The sequence below is a fragment of the Stegostoma tigrinum genome, chromosome 2, assembly GCF_030684315.1.
Source record: "Stegostoma tigrinum isolate sSteTig4 chromosome 2, sSteTig4.hap1, whole genome shotgun sequence".
NCBI classification, from domain to species: domain Eukaryota; kingdom Metazoa; phylum Chordata; class Chondrichthyes; order Orectolobiformes; family Stegostomatidae; genus Stegostoma; species Stegostoma tigrinum.
The window spans coordinates 33,034,058-33,047,938 of NC_081355.1; the positions used below are offsets into that span (position 1 = coordinate 33,034,058).

Below are 13,881 nucleotides of genomic sequence, written 5' to 3' on the forward strand. Positions count from 1 at the left end.
GAGGAGCGACAGTCGTTACCCCCCCAACCAGATCGAAGGCCCACAGGTCCAGGCGCCGGACCATTTCCCGTACCTGCCAAGGTGCGGTATCCTGCACTCCTGCAGAAACAGGAGGTCCGCCTTGATGGTGGTCAGGTAGGCCAACGTGGATACACATCTTGCGGTGGAGTTGACACTGCACACATTAATGCTCGCAACTCGTACCCCCATTGTGGGCAGTGAGTGCCGTAGCCTCCCCAAGTCCAAGGTCCAGCCCCTCCATCTGTCCCTTCATGCCCATTGCCCGGGCTAACTGCTGGACGCTGTCCGGGCTGAGGAAAGCGTCCGTGCTGCCTTCCGGGTGGCATCCCCCCGTCAGGGGCGCGGAGGCAGGAGGGTCCGGCTCTGGGTCAGGCTGGGGACGCACTGTTTCCTCCTTCCCGCCTGGAAGTTTCGGGGGGCCCTCCAGTGCCCCAGCGGCACTTGACTGGGTGTCGGAGGGAGCCTCAGGACGCCTCCCGTCACCTGAAAGCGTGGTGCTGCTTTGCTTCTCCCTCGAGATCTTTAACTTCTGCTTCGGGCGGGCCCTCTCCGAATCCCCCTCGTCAGAGGAGCTCTTATAGCCCCCCTGTAGCTGCCTCTTCCCGCCTGATGGTTGCTGTTCCTGGGCCCGTCGACCCACCTTCCTCCTCGCTTTCCGGACCGTCGTCCACGCCCCTGGGTCGCCTGTCGCCGCCTCCATCGACTCTGGGCGGCGGGCGGGGGGAGGGAGAGCGGAGCCTGCAGGGGCGCTTTGCTGGCCTCGGGCCCATCCTGTGGGGCTGGGCCCTCCTGCACGACCTGGCCTTCCTGCACATTAGTGGGGTCCTTGCTGGGCCCCGGTACCTTCCTCTCCTCCGGGGGGGCTGGCCCCGCATTGCCCCTGCCGGCGACCTGGGCATAGGTGGTCCCCCGCTGCGGGCATGCCTTATAGAGGTGGCCCGCTTCCCCGCAAAGGTTGCAGCTTTTCTCTTGTGGGCAATCCTTTGCAAGGTGTCCCTCCTCCCTGCAGATGGTGGCTTTGCAGTCGGCCGCCACGTGACCTGACCTACCACAGGCATGGCTGACTTTCGGTTGCCCTGCATAGGTCAGGTAGCCCTTGCTCCCGCCGATCGCAAAGCTGGACGGTGGATGTACGACATTCCCGTCTGCGCCCATCCTCAGCATCACCTTGACCTGCCTCTTACTGGTCCGGATGCCAAAAGGGTCCACGATGTCAGTTAGGTCCCCTTCCACCTTCACGTACCTTCCAAGGAAGGTCAGGACATCAACTGCTGGCACATGCGGGTTGTACATGTGTACAGTCACCATACGGCTCCTCTGCACCGGCATCACAAACAGCGGGACAGTGGTCAATACTTAGAGGGGGCCCTCACCTCCTTTCTCCTTGAAAACCTCCAGGAAGCGCTCGCAAAGCTTGGCACTCCTGAAGGTCACATCGTAAAAACCTCCTCCGGGGAAATCCTGCAGGCAGTAAATGTCCGCAGCAGCGAACCCGCAACAGTCCAACAGGACCCTCTTCACGAAGAAGGTGCGGTCCACAGGTGCACCTTCATCCACCTTCTTTACGGAAACACGGATGGTGTTCCGGACTCCCTGACCTGGGGCACGAGCACTTGCCGCAGCCATCGTTGCAGGTTGGCTGCTCCCCTGAACCAGCGTTAGGCCGAAGCCAGCATTAAGATCCACTGGTCGCAAGGGTGCACAGCCAACCCAACGTCTTCCTTTCACCTCCAACACAGCACTCTCCTCCTCTCGGTCCACAAGAGAGTGGGTCTTTATTTTGTTCCAGATGTAAGCTGGTTCACTGAGCTTGAAGGTTTGTTCCCAGATGTTTCGTCACCATTCTAGGTAACATCAACAGTGAGCCTCCGACAAAGCGCTGGTGTTATGTCCCACTTTCTATTTATCTGTTTAGGTTGCCTTGGGTTGGTGATGTCATTTCCTGATTTGGTGAGGTCATTTCCTGTTCTTTTTCTCAGAGGATGGTAGATTGATTTGGAGCCAGTGTGTTTGTTGGAGTTCCAGTTGGAATGCCATGCCTCTAGGAATTCTCGTGCGTGTCTCTGTTTGGCTTGTCCTAGGATGGATGTGTTGTCCTTCCTCATCTGTATGTAAGGACACTAGTGATAGTGGGTCATGTCATTTTGGTCCCTTTGAAAGGTCATCAATAATACCCTTACTGGCATTATGTTCACAAAAGAGGAGGAAAACAACAAACTGCCATTCCTAGATGTCACAGTAGAGCGAACAGTCAATGGGGAACTTCAAACCAGCGTCTACAGGAAAACAACATATACGGACCAAATACTCAACTACAGGAGCAACCATCCCAACACCCACAAACAAAGCTGCATTAGAACATTATTCCTACGAGCCACCACACACTGCAGCACAGAGGAACTACGAAGAGCAGAAGAAAATCACCTATACAGCGTATTCAAAAAGAACAGGCACCCAATGAACACAGTCCGCCGATTTCTCAGCAACAAACCCAAACAAACAGACAAAACGGGCCCAGAAACCATAACCACTCTCCCCTACATCAAAGACATTTCCGAAATGACTGCCAGGCTACTCGGACCTCTTGGCATCAGGGTAGCCCACAAACCCACCAACACACTAAAACAGCAGCTAATGAACTTAAAAGACCCTATACAGACAACAAGCAAAACAAACATCATCTACAAACATCATCATCATATACCTTGCAAGAACTGTGACAAACACTACATTGGACAAACAGGCAGAAAGCTAGCCACCAGGATACATGAACATCACCTAGCCACAAAACGACATGACCCACTATCACTAGTGTCCTTACATACAGATGATGAGGAAGGACAAAACATCCATCCTAGGACAAGCCAAACAGAGACACGCACGAAAATGCCTAGAGACATGGCATTCCAACTGGAACTCCATCAACAAACACATTGGCTCCAAATCAATCTACCATCCTCTGAGAAAAAGAACAGGAAATGACATCACCAACCCAAGGAAACTTAAACAGATAAATAGAAAGCGGGACATAACACCAGCGCTTCATTTGATGCTCACTGATGATGTTACCTAGAATGGTGACGAAACGTCTGAAAACTAACCTTCCAGCTCAGCGAGCAAACTCACATCAAGAACCTCAACCTGAGCTACAAATTTCAGTTTACTTGTAAGATTTCTTTCCCTTTTGTTTTATTAACATTCAAAAAAATCCAAAAGAAAACCAAGCAAAAATCACGACTTTTTTCCCCCAAAACTTCCTTTCTTAAAAAAAGGTCTACAGTGAACAGCTGAGGATTTTTTATTCTTAATTCAGAAATTAAAACAATGTTTGCATATGTTTTAGAAGTTTTTTTTCACATTGGCTTTTAAAAACAAACCCTTTGCAAAGTGTTTTTTTTTTAAATACGAAGTTGGGTTTTTGTACTGGAGAGTCCTACATGTGGTCAGCTCAAGTTTTACTTAGAGAAATTTATTGAAAAGGATTCCTTTTTATTCAGTTAATCAGCTAGGTGGTCGATCTTATTCACTTTTTATTTGTTTGATATATACATTTTGTGTTTTTCCACTTTAACGTTATACATAAAGTAAACTAACTAAGTACCTAAGGAAAATAAAGCTGTTATTGAAACTTTATGCTTAAATGTTATTAAGGCCTTATATAAAAAGGTAAAGGAGATGACTAGTAGATTTAGAAAAATTATCAACCAGCAGGATCAGGCAGATAGATGTGTGACCATCAGGTAAGATTGTTCAAAAGTCTCTGGTGGCTATTCCTCTATCATTTAGATATGCAGTTTTTGGAACAGTTGAAGGGGATAGTCTCTGCGGAAAATGAAAGGGCCAGTATGTTACTGCACTTTGAATGATTATGTTAAGTAGTGTTTGACAAGATTTAATAGAATTATTATTATACGGGACTCTCCTGTCAGGGACATAGAAAGGTGAATCTGTGGCAGCAAACACAAATTTGGGATTGTTTGTTGCTTTCCTGGTGCTAGGATTAAGGACGTTTCTTAACATTATGAGCATATTGTTCAGAAGTGAAATTGAGAAGCCAGAAATTATTGTGCACATTGGTAGGAATGACATTTTGAGGGAAAATATTAAAGCAGTACAAGGTTAAGGTTCTAGTTTTTAAACTTCTACCTAATAGTAATTTCTAGTTTACTCCTCCTGCCAAACTCAAAAAGAGGAAAGAAACAAAAAGGTTAAAAGGAGATAAATCAATGGCTGAAAAGCTGGTGTATTGTTCAGGTATTCAGGTTTTTGGACAAATTGAATGTCTTTGGGATAGAAAAGACCTGTTCAAAAAAGGATGGTTCTAACCTAAACTGGAAAGGGACCAATACCTTAACAGCAAGATTCGCTCGTTACATTAGAGGGAGACTTTATTCCGAGAGAGAAAGGGAGTTGAGGAACTTTAAATAGCAGTTTAAGTGGAAGAATTAATGAGGTAGGTTCTGAATGCAAGGAGAACACATCAATTAGAAAAGCAAGACAAGAGTGAATCTGTAGTTACTCCAACACGTTTACTCCAACGCGTTTCAGGTAAGGCCGATGAACACTGGGCACGATTAAGAACATGGAATTGAGACATCATAGCAATTACAGAAACTTGGCTGAGATAGTCAAAACTGGCAGCTCAATGTTCCGGGTTTTAGATGCAATAGGCAGCAGAGAAAAGGATGCAAGAAAAGAGGGGCCGGTGGCATTTTTGATTAAGGAATATATTACTGCTGTAACTCCGGATGATATATTTCTGAAAAATCGTCCAGTGAAAAATTGATTAGGGATAGTCAGCATTGTTTTATGCGAGGGAAATCATGTCTCACAAACTTGATTGAGTTTTTTGAGGAAGTTACCAAAAAGGGTTGATGATGGCACAGCAGTCGACATTGTAGCAGAACTACCTGTAAACAATGAGTGTTTCGTGAAAATGAATTGCTGTAACGCAATTGATGAATAGCAGGCACAGTTGTTTGGATAACGTGAACTTTCTGCTGTACAGGTGTAGCAATTTCCCTATAACGTAATTTTCTATAGCATGAGATCACGCGAGAATGCAACTATCGCATTACACCAGAACTAGCTGCATTTACATTTTAGTAAGGCCTTTGACAAGGTTCTGCACGATAGGCTAATTAGTAAGTTAGGTCACATAGAATTCAGAGTGAACTTGGCAACTGGATACATAGTTGGCTTTATGGCAAGAGACAGAGCAATGGTGGAGAGTTGCTTTCCAGGCTGCAGACCTGTGACCAGTGTTCAGAGATAGATTCTCCAGCTTCTGCAGTTCCTACTGAGATAACAAGGTGTACAGCCAGATGAACACAGCAGGCCAAGCAGCATCAGAGGAGCAGGTAGGCTGACATTTCAGGTCTTGACCCTTCTTCAGAAAAGACCCAAAATGTCAACCTTCCTGCTCAGCCTGCTGTGTTCATCCAGCTCTACACCTTGGTATGCCAGCAGTGTTCCACAGGGATCAGTTCTGCGTCCTCTTTTGTTTGTCATTTATATAAATGATTTGGATGAAGAAAAAAGGCTTGATTAGGACATTTGCGGATGGCACGATAATTCATGGGATTGTAGATAGTGAAGAAGGTTTTCTAAGATTACAAAAGAATCTTGATCAAATGGGTCTATAAATTGAAACATGGCAGATGATGTTCAATCTGGAACAATGTGAGGTATTGCATTTTGGTACAACAAACAAGGGTAGGGCTTGTAAAATTAATGGTAGGGCCTTGGGTAGTTTTGTAGAACAGAGGAACCTAGGGGTGCAGGCACATAATTCTTTAAAGTACGTGTCAGACGTGATGGTCAGAAAAGCATTTGGCACACTTTCCTTCACTGCTCGGTCCTTTGAGTACAGGAGTTCGGACATTATGTTGAGGTTGCACAGGCTTCTTCATTGTCTCCATTTCCGGTCACCCAGTGACAGGAAGGATATTATTACACTGGAGAGGGTTCAGAAGAGATTTACCAGGATGCTGCTGGGTATGAAAGGTTTGAGTTATAAAGAAAGACTGGACAGGCTGAGACTTTTTCAATGGAATGGAGGAGGTTGAGAAGTGACCTGATAGAAATTCATAAAATAATAAGGGGTATAGGTAGAGTTAATGGTAGTTGTCTTTTACCTAAGATAGGGAAGTTCAAAACTAGAACATACTTTTAAAGGTGAGAGGACAGAGATTTAACACACAGTGTGGTTTGCATGTGGAATGAACCTGCTGAGGATGTGATGGATGCGGGTATAATTACAACGTTTAAAAGACGTTTGGATGGACACACAAGTAGGAAACGTTTGGAGGGATATAGACGAGGAGCAAGCAGGTGGGAGTGGTTTAGTTTGAGATTATGTTCAGCATGGGCTGGATGGACCAAATGGTCTGTTTCTGTGCTGTATGACTCTATGGTAGGAATTTGCATGGCTCTAAAAATAAAAAGATATAGGTTCAACTATTTTTCTTTTAGCTTCATGACTTCTGTTATGCTGTACGGAACAGTAGGTCAGTATAGACATACTCTGCATCCTAAATGAATATCTCTACCTTTTTCCTACTTTTTTTTTCCTTTTTCAAAATAAAGTTTACTGAAATAGACAATTTTTACTTCTGGGAACAGGACACTTTTCATTTTAGTGCATCTATTCTAAGCATTATGCACACCTCAATCAAGTGAAGCTCAATCAGGTAGAGCACAATCAGATGAGTAAAGGTATGAAGTCTCCGACCAGATACGAAACCAAACTCTTTCTCTCCACAAATGCTGCCAGCCGTGCAATGTTTCACCAGCATTCTCTATATTTGTTCTAGATTTCCAGTATCCACTGTATTTATCTTTTATAGAGTAAGTAGATGCTTGTTCTTGATTGCATGCGGGTGTACTATTTCCAATATCAAATGCACTGCAGCCCTCCTGATCAAGACTGCCAACTTGATGGTGAATTCAAGACCATTTATGCATTGTAGGCTCATGTTCATCGTTCAAACCTCATTTCATATACATACCACAAATAAGGCTAGCAGAAGTAGACAATCACATCCCCAGTTTTTAAAAAACCTATAAATACCAAAGGCGACCTCACTTCAAAAGTAATTCATTGGATAGAATACATTTGAGTATAAAAGGAGATCCCAATTTTGGAAATCAACGCTTGGCTTGTATGCTCAATTCAACACTTTGTCAAGAGGTACCTATTATAGTTTAAGTAGTACAATACAATTATGAAGAAATGATTTACTAAGCTATAGTTCATTTTGGTAAATGTTCTCAATATTCCACTGTAAAACTAAAGCTGCTCTTTAAACTTATCTGGACAAATCTTGCCAACTTCCATAATAAATTCACTTTGAAAATGAGAGATTTTGTGCTCTTAGTGAGATTTTTGAGAGTTCCAGAGTAAGGAACATTTCCTTCTAAGGTTCTGCACAAATGCACTTCTGCCCTTTCGTAAGCTGGGAGCTGTTTGATCGTTAAGTTTTACTGTATTGCATTACATTTTCAGTCTATGATGGTATTTTCACAAATCCCAGAGGAGGCATGTTTCATTTTCAGTAAACTGGAGAAGAGCGCTCCCTTTCCCAATAACTGGTATTGTATCTTGATGAACACTTATCTCAGAGACAGAATCAAAAGACCAGTGGACCTACTTGTCTGCACAAGAAGCCAAGGTAACAAATGCCTGATTAGTTTCATGGCTCCTTCATCTGATTTCCAGGAAATACCAGACTCCTCATGCAACACATTCGTAATTAAAAACTCTCTCCCTCTGGAAGGGGTCATAACCTCACACGTGGCATGGCTCAGAGAAAGGAACAGGACTGGAATATAAAGCTATAGCATCTCTGTAGATACCATTACAACCCATCATGCAATCCTACTGGTTGATTCCTTTGCATGTTGGGATAATTATTTCCCTTTCTCTAACATACAAACAGATTATTTACTATTTTTGCTTTACAATGAAGACAGAAACAACATCAACAACAAGTGGACAAACAAGGAAAACCATTGTGGTCAGATCATATGGTAATGTTCCAAAAAAAATCTAAGGGCCAAATACAACTTAATTATAAACAGATTTACCTTCTGAGTTGTCCATAACATTCCATTAGTTGTTCCAATGCAAATATCATCTCCTGAGAAGTTAATGGTCTGCACCTGTAAAGATAAGGAAGAATCTCCATAATTAACCTGAAACGTTTTCTACGACAAGGCACAAAAAATTATGGACATAAAGTATGGATATAACATGAGAAACAAACCATCAAAATAAATCTGCAATGCACTATAGTTCCTAATCCTGAAATTAAATGACAGTCCTTCGATGTTTTTCTTTCGAATTCCATTGCAATATATCAGACTTGAAACATTAACTGTTTCTCTCACTTCAGATACTGCCAGACCTGAGTTTCTCCAGCACTTTGTTTTTGCTTCATATTTCCAACATCTTCAGTATTTTGCTTTTGTTATTAGGGAGAACTAATTTTTGTTATTCTCCAAGTCATTCACGTTTGACAATATTCTCGCAAATGCTTAATGATTAAGTCACCATGACAAATTTCATAGCAAAAAGGCAACTTGTGGGATTTTGGAGACAATAACTGATAACATTAACAAGAAACTTAAAAAACAGCCTCTGTTTCAAAGGGAAATAAGAGCAGAAATTCAAACACGCTGGCAACTAACCCTACTTAGATGGAGGAGTGGTGCAAAAAGGATTGGAGAATTGCAAATACTATACAAGTATTCCACCTGACTTCTGTTAAAGGGAAAAACAGGGAAACAAACTTATCTGAACAGACACAGCCAGCAACAGTAGTTTGGTAAAAGTGCAACCAGTCCCATAGCTCCAGGAACTCACTCCTGGCCTAGATTTCACAAAAATATGCAAGTGAAATCATAACAAGTTTATAACACAGATGAAGGCCACTTGCCCCATCATGTCTGAGCCAATCCAAAAAACTATTCACTCAGCCCAATCTCACTTTCCAACGTTTGGTGCATGGCCCTTCAGGTGCTTAACGGGTTAAGAGCTTCTGTCTCAACAAATTTTTCAAGCAGCATCCTATGGGTCAAAAAAAATTTTCATCTCCCATCTAAACCTTTCATTAATCACTAATCTATGCCCTCTCGTCACTAGTTTCCCTGCTAAGGGCATGATCATTCACCTTGTCTGTGTGCCCTTCTCTATTTTGCACATTTCAAGCAAATCTCCTCTCAGCCTTTGTCCTGAATTGTATTGAGATTCTTGGATATTGTTGACTCTGCAATCATCCAGACAGGTGGCAAGTATTCTTTCATGCTGCTACTTCCACTCCCAACTTGCACCTTGTGGATGGTGGACAAGTTTTGTTGAGTGAGATGGAAGTTACTCACTGCAGGATTCATAGATTCTGACCTGCTCTTGTAACCGCTGTGTTTGCATGACTAATCCAGTTCAGTTTCTGGCCAATGGGACTCCAAGGATGTTGACAATGGTCAATTCAGTGATGGTAGTGCCATGGAATGTCAAGGAATATTGGGATTCTCTCTTGCTGGAAAATAATGATTGTTTGACATGCTGGAAAATAATGATTGCTTGACATTTGTTAGTTACTTTCTGATAGAAATCTCTTAGCTTTGTCCATATGTGATACAAATACACTAGCTGTGATCTCATGAGAAGATATGCTTGGAGTGATAGACTTTGGCGTATAGAAATCTGTATCAATTACTCATGGCGGGTGGGGGAGTAGTGCAGGAAGGGTGGACTTTTTTGCTAAATTGTGCTTGTTGTATCTTGAGTCAGCTTAAATACCAAAGTGTCTAGGAAACTAATGTTTGTGTGTGTTGGATGTTTAAATTTAATGGACAGGTAATGATTGAAGATATTAGAGAATTACTCTTACTTCGATTTCAAGAACCCCAATATCCCATATGACAACGCAAGAGGGAAGACATTGTTGCTATATGATAGCATCACCAATAAAAAGGTATTGGTGAGAATGATAAAGGAGCCTCTGAAAATCAAAAAGTAGCCCTCAGGCAAATCAAGAGGAGTCCACGAGAAAGGAATTTATTCTTACTCTTGCAAATACTCATAATTTTAAGACAACTTCAGCTCAAGATTTATTTAAAAAGGGAAAGAGAAAGCTGGCTTAACATCCATCATTTGGAAAATATTTGAGTTTATCATAACGAATACACTGGCACAGCATTTGGAAATGTGTAAGGTATGATCAAGCAGAGTCAGCATGGCTTCATCAGGGTGAAATCATGCTTGACAAAATATACAAGAAATTTGTTAAGGTAATAAGCAGCATAGATAAAAGGAAGCAGTGGATTTAATATATTTGGATCGTGAGAAGGCGTTTGATAAAGTGTCACATCAATTGAAGGTATTTCTTTTTTCAGCATGGATACAGGACTGAATAACTAAAAGAAGTCAGAGCTGGGATAAAGAGGGCATTATCAGGTTGGCAACCTGTAATTAAAGTATCACTGGGATCAGCACTGGAGCCACAATTATTTATAATATGTACTGACTTGGATGAAGAATGTACAAATGTCAAGTTTTTGGATAATACAAAAAGATAGGTGCGAAAGAAAATGAAGATGAGAGATTGCAAAGTGATACAGACAGGTTAAACATCGAGGGCGAAGGGCCTGTACTGTGCTGTTATGTTCTATGTTAAGCAAATGGGCAAAAATTTGACGCATAGAAGTATAATGTGGGTAAATGTGAGGTTATGCACTTGCCAGGAAGAATAAAAGGAGCTGAATAATATTAAAGTGGAAGAAGACTGCAGAACGCTAGCATACAAATTCAGCAAATAGGGAAGGAAATTAGAATATCCAGTCTTTGTTTCAAAGAGAACACACTATTAAAGGGTGGGGGAATTTTGCTAACACTATCTAATTTCCAAATTCTTAAATGCCAATCTTTCAAGCATGCACTGAATTCTAATATCTAATTAACCCAACACCAATTTGTTTGTGGCTCAGGTACTAATCTAAAATAAACTTCCTGGTTCTACCCTATTTTAAATAAATTTAGTTTTGAGCCCCTCATATTTTCTAGCAGGATCTCTTTCTTCACGCTACTTATTTTTATCTATACCCAAGGTGAACATGACAAAAGGATCCTTCTCTTACTGGTCCAAGTTCCTCTCCATTCCCGAAGTGTTGCCCTTAAATCTGGCAATGCAGCCTTCAGGACTCGTGCTCTCTAGTTGAAAACAGCAGTCAACTCCTAAACCAAACTGTCGTCTATTACAACTACATTCCTTCCAACACCCACTCCTCCACCCCCACCCCTGATTTGAAAGGTCCTCTTCATCATAATGCAGTAATCAGTCTGATCATTCTCCCCTGTAGTCCCAGTCCTCATTCACAAAATCTGAAAGAGCTCTGAATGTGTTAGATAACTGGAAAGGTTGAGGCTCTTTCATTGCTACATTCTGGATCCTTACACCTACTTTGCTTATAATCCCACCCTCCTGCCTCTAACCATGGAACAAATCTGAAATACCTAACCCGAGGGCTGAGAGCACCTTTTGGAACAAAATGCTTAGGAGACGACGTCCCAACCTCAGGTTCCAGCCTATCAGCTCCACGCTGCAGATACTTACTGCAGATGTTGTTGCTGTGCATCACAGAGGTATCAGTCAGAACATTCATACTACGCTTGCAACATCTACCCAGAAATAAAACTGAAGTACTATAACAATCTACAGATCATGAATCCTGTTCTCCATTTTTGTTTCCAGTCCTCGACTCCTGCTGTCTTCCACCACTGGCCACTCCCTTTGCTTTTTGTTCTATGACACTTTTGATCTTTAATCTGTTTTGCCCATTAACCTTCCCTTAACTTCCCCTTCACTTCTACTTGCTCCTCCCTTTTATAAAATCCAGCACTTCTGCACCTCCCTCTTAGTTCCAAAGCAGAGTTATCTTGGGCTTAAAGCATTAAATTTAATTTCTATGAAATGTTGCCAGACCTGGTGAGTTTCACCAGTAATTGATTTTTGTGTCATCTGTCCTGCCATCTTTATTCTGTATTTTTATTTAAGTTTAATATGTCAAACAACAATTATCTGTAGTTCTGGTGTTTAACTAATGATGCCACAAACTTATTATAATACTTCTACCTTCCTATTACTGGTTTAAACTACTGCTCAGTCTACTTTGCTATATAGTTCATGCAGGAACTATACAGCAAAACGTGATAGCTTAACCATTGCTTGAAATGTATCCAGTTATTAGCTCCATCAGCAAGATAAACTGCACAAATTGTTGGCACTCAATTTTTGTTTTACAAATTGAACTGCCATTTTAAAAAGATAAATCAAAAACTTACTGGAGTATTAAGCCTTATGTCCAGACCATCGCCAAGTTTATTGATGATGGCAGAGTAACCTGATATGAAGAGTGTATGATCACCTGCAAACTGGGCAAAAAACTCATTGTGGTCCCAGGAACGAGCCGACACCTGCAACAAAAATCATGTTTGTTACAGACAGAAAAAGAAATGTGGTTTTATCTTTGAATTTGTGTCCCCCAATTGGATAACCTTACAGAGACATACCAGGGAAATTAACAATAAATTCAGTTAGTGGAGTGTGTTTCAAATGAAGAACATCAGTCTTATAATAACCAGAGAAAAGGTATAAAACACTGACAGAAGAACATATGAAAAGTTAATTACAGTTGAAAATAAAAGAACTTGAAGACAAAAAAAAACAAATCATTGAATTTAGAAAATATGATGTAGCTGTGCTGCAAACAAAAATGACCAAGTAAATTATTCAATGGATAACGGTAGACCTTCAAGGTTAGCATAGTTAAATTACAAACCAGCATACTCCAAAGCTCTCAGGGTGACAAAAAGAAATATTTGAAGTTAAACCAAGAAGAGGTGCAGAATTCAGTAGAAAATCAGCCAGTTTATCGAGAATAGAGAACTTTCAATGTGAGAAAAGTACTTACAATGAAGTTGAGAAAAGACTAATGTTCTGACAAAGAGTCACTGGATTCTAAATGCTAACTGCTCCTCTTTCTGCAGATGCTGCCAGACCGGAGTTTCTTCACCACTTACTGTTTATGTTTCAGAGTTCCAGCATCTGCAGCTCTTCATTTTCATCATACAAGGGAAAACCCTATGAATTCACAGTTTTTGCATGTGGGAAAAACTAAGGGCTAGATAAAGAAGGAAATTTCAGGTGGAGGACATGACTGCAGCATTGAATGAGTGTTCTGCATTGTTTTCACAAAATAAGCTAAATTACTGTTAGAATACAGGAATGGTTAGAGGTTATTGCACAGACCAAAAAGGTATAAAAAGCTGCTGATAATCAAATTGCTACTCAACATTATCAAGTCACCTGCTACAGGTGCAATACGTTTATAGATTGCAAAGGTAAGTAATAATGAAGACAGCAGAAACTGTGGTCACAATCTTTCAATCTTCTTTTGGATTTGGGAGTGGTGCTCCATGTTACACCCCTTTTAAAGGGATCGGGAAGATAAACTTGATAACCTCAGGCCAGTCGGTAAAGAGGAAATTACTAGAGATCATTATCAAGAATTAAATTAATTTTCACTTTCAGAAGGATAGTGGACAGCCAGCACTAGTAGTAGTAGTAGTTGTTTATCAATATTTGATAAGATGTTGGACATCAATAATATTTGGAGAATAGTATAGTGCCCCTCAAATGTACAACTACCACCCTAGAGATCAGTACTTGGATCAGCTCACAGGCTGTTGCTTTATATTTTTGCAGAAAAACGAACTAGAGTTCAGCTTCAAAAATAACAGTTTGAAGTTTGGGGGAGGAAAAATGAGAAATTGTTTTCTCTTCCAAGGGGGTCAGCAAC

General features: G+C 41.5%; 1 protein-coding gene across 6 annotated transcripts in view; it reads right to left on the reverse strand.

Annotated features, from left to right (window-relative positions):
* Window positions 1–13,881, reverse strand: part of LOC125462117 (lysine-specific histone demethylase 2) — a 122,636-nt gene that overhangs the window by 26,743 nt on the left and 82,012 nt on the right. For all 6 annotated transcript variants that reach the window (XM_048551704.2, XM_048551694.2, XM_048551714.2 and 3 more), the window contains 2 exons: window positions 12,365–12,496; window positions 8,110–8,184 (listed from right to left, as the gene is read on the reverse strand). In XM_048551704.2, the coding sequence (XP_048407661.1) occupies window positions 8,110–8,184; window positions 12,365–12,496 (207 nt within the window). The remainder of the gene's footprint in view (window positions 1–8,109; window positions 8,185–12,364; window positions 12,497–13,881) is intronic.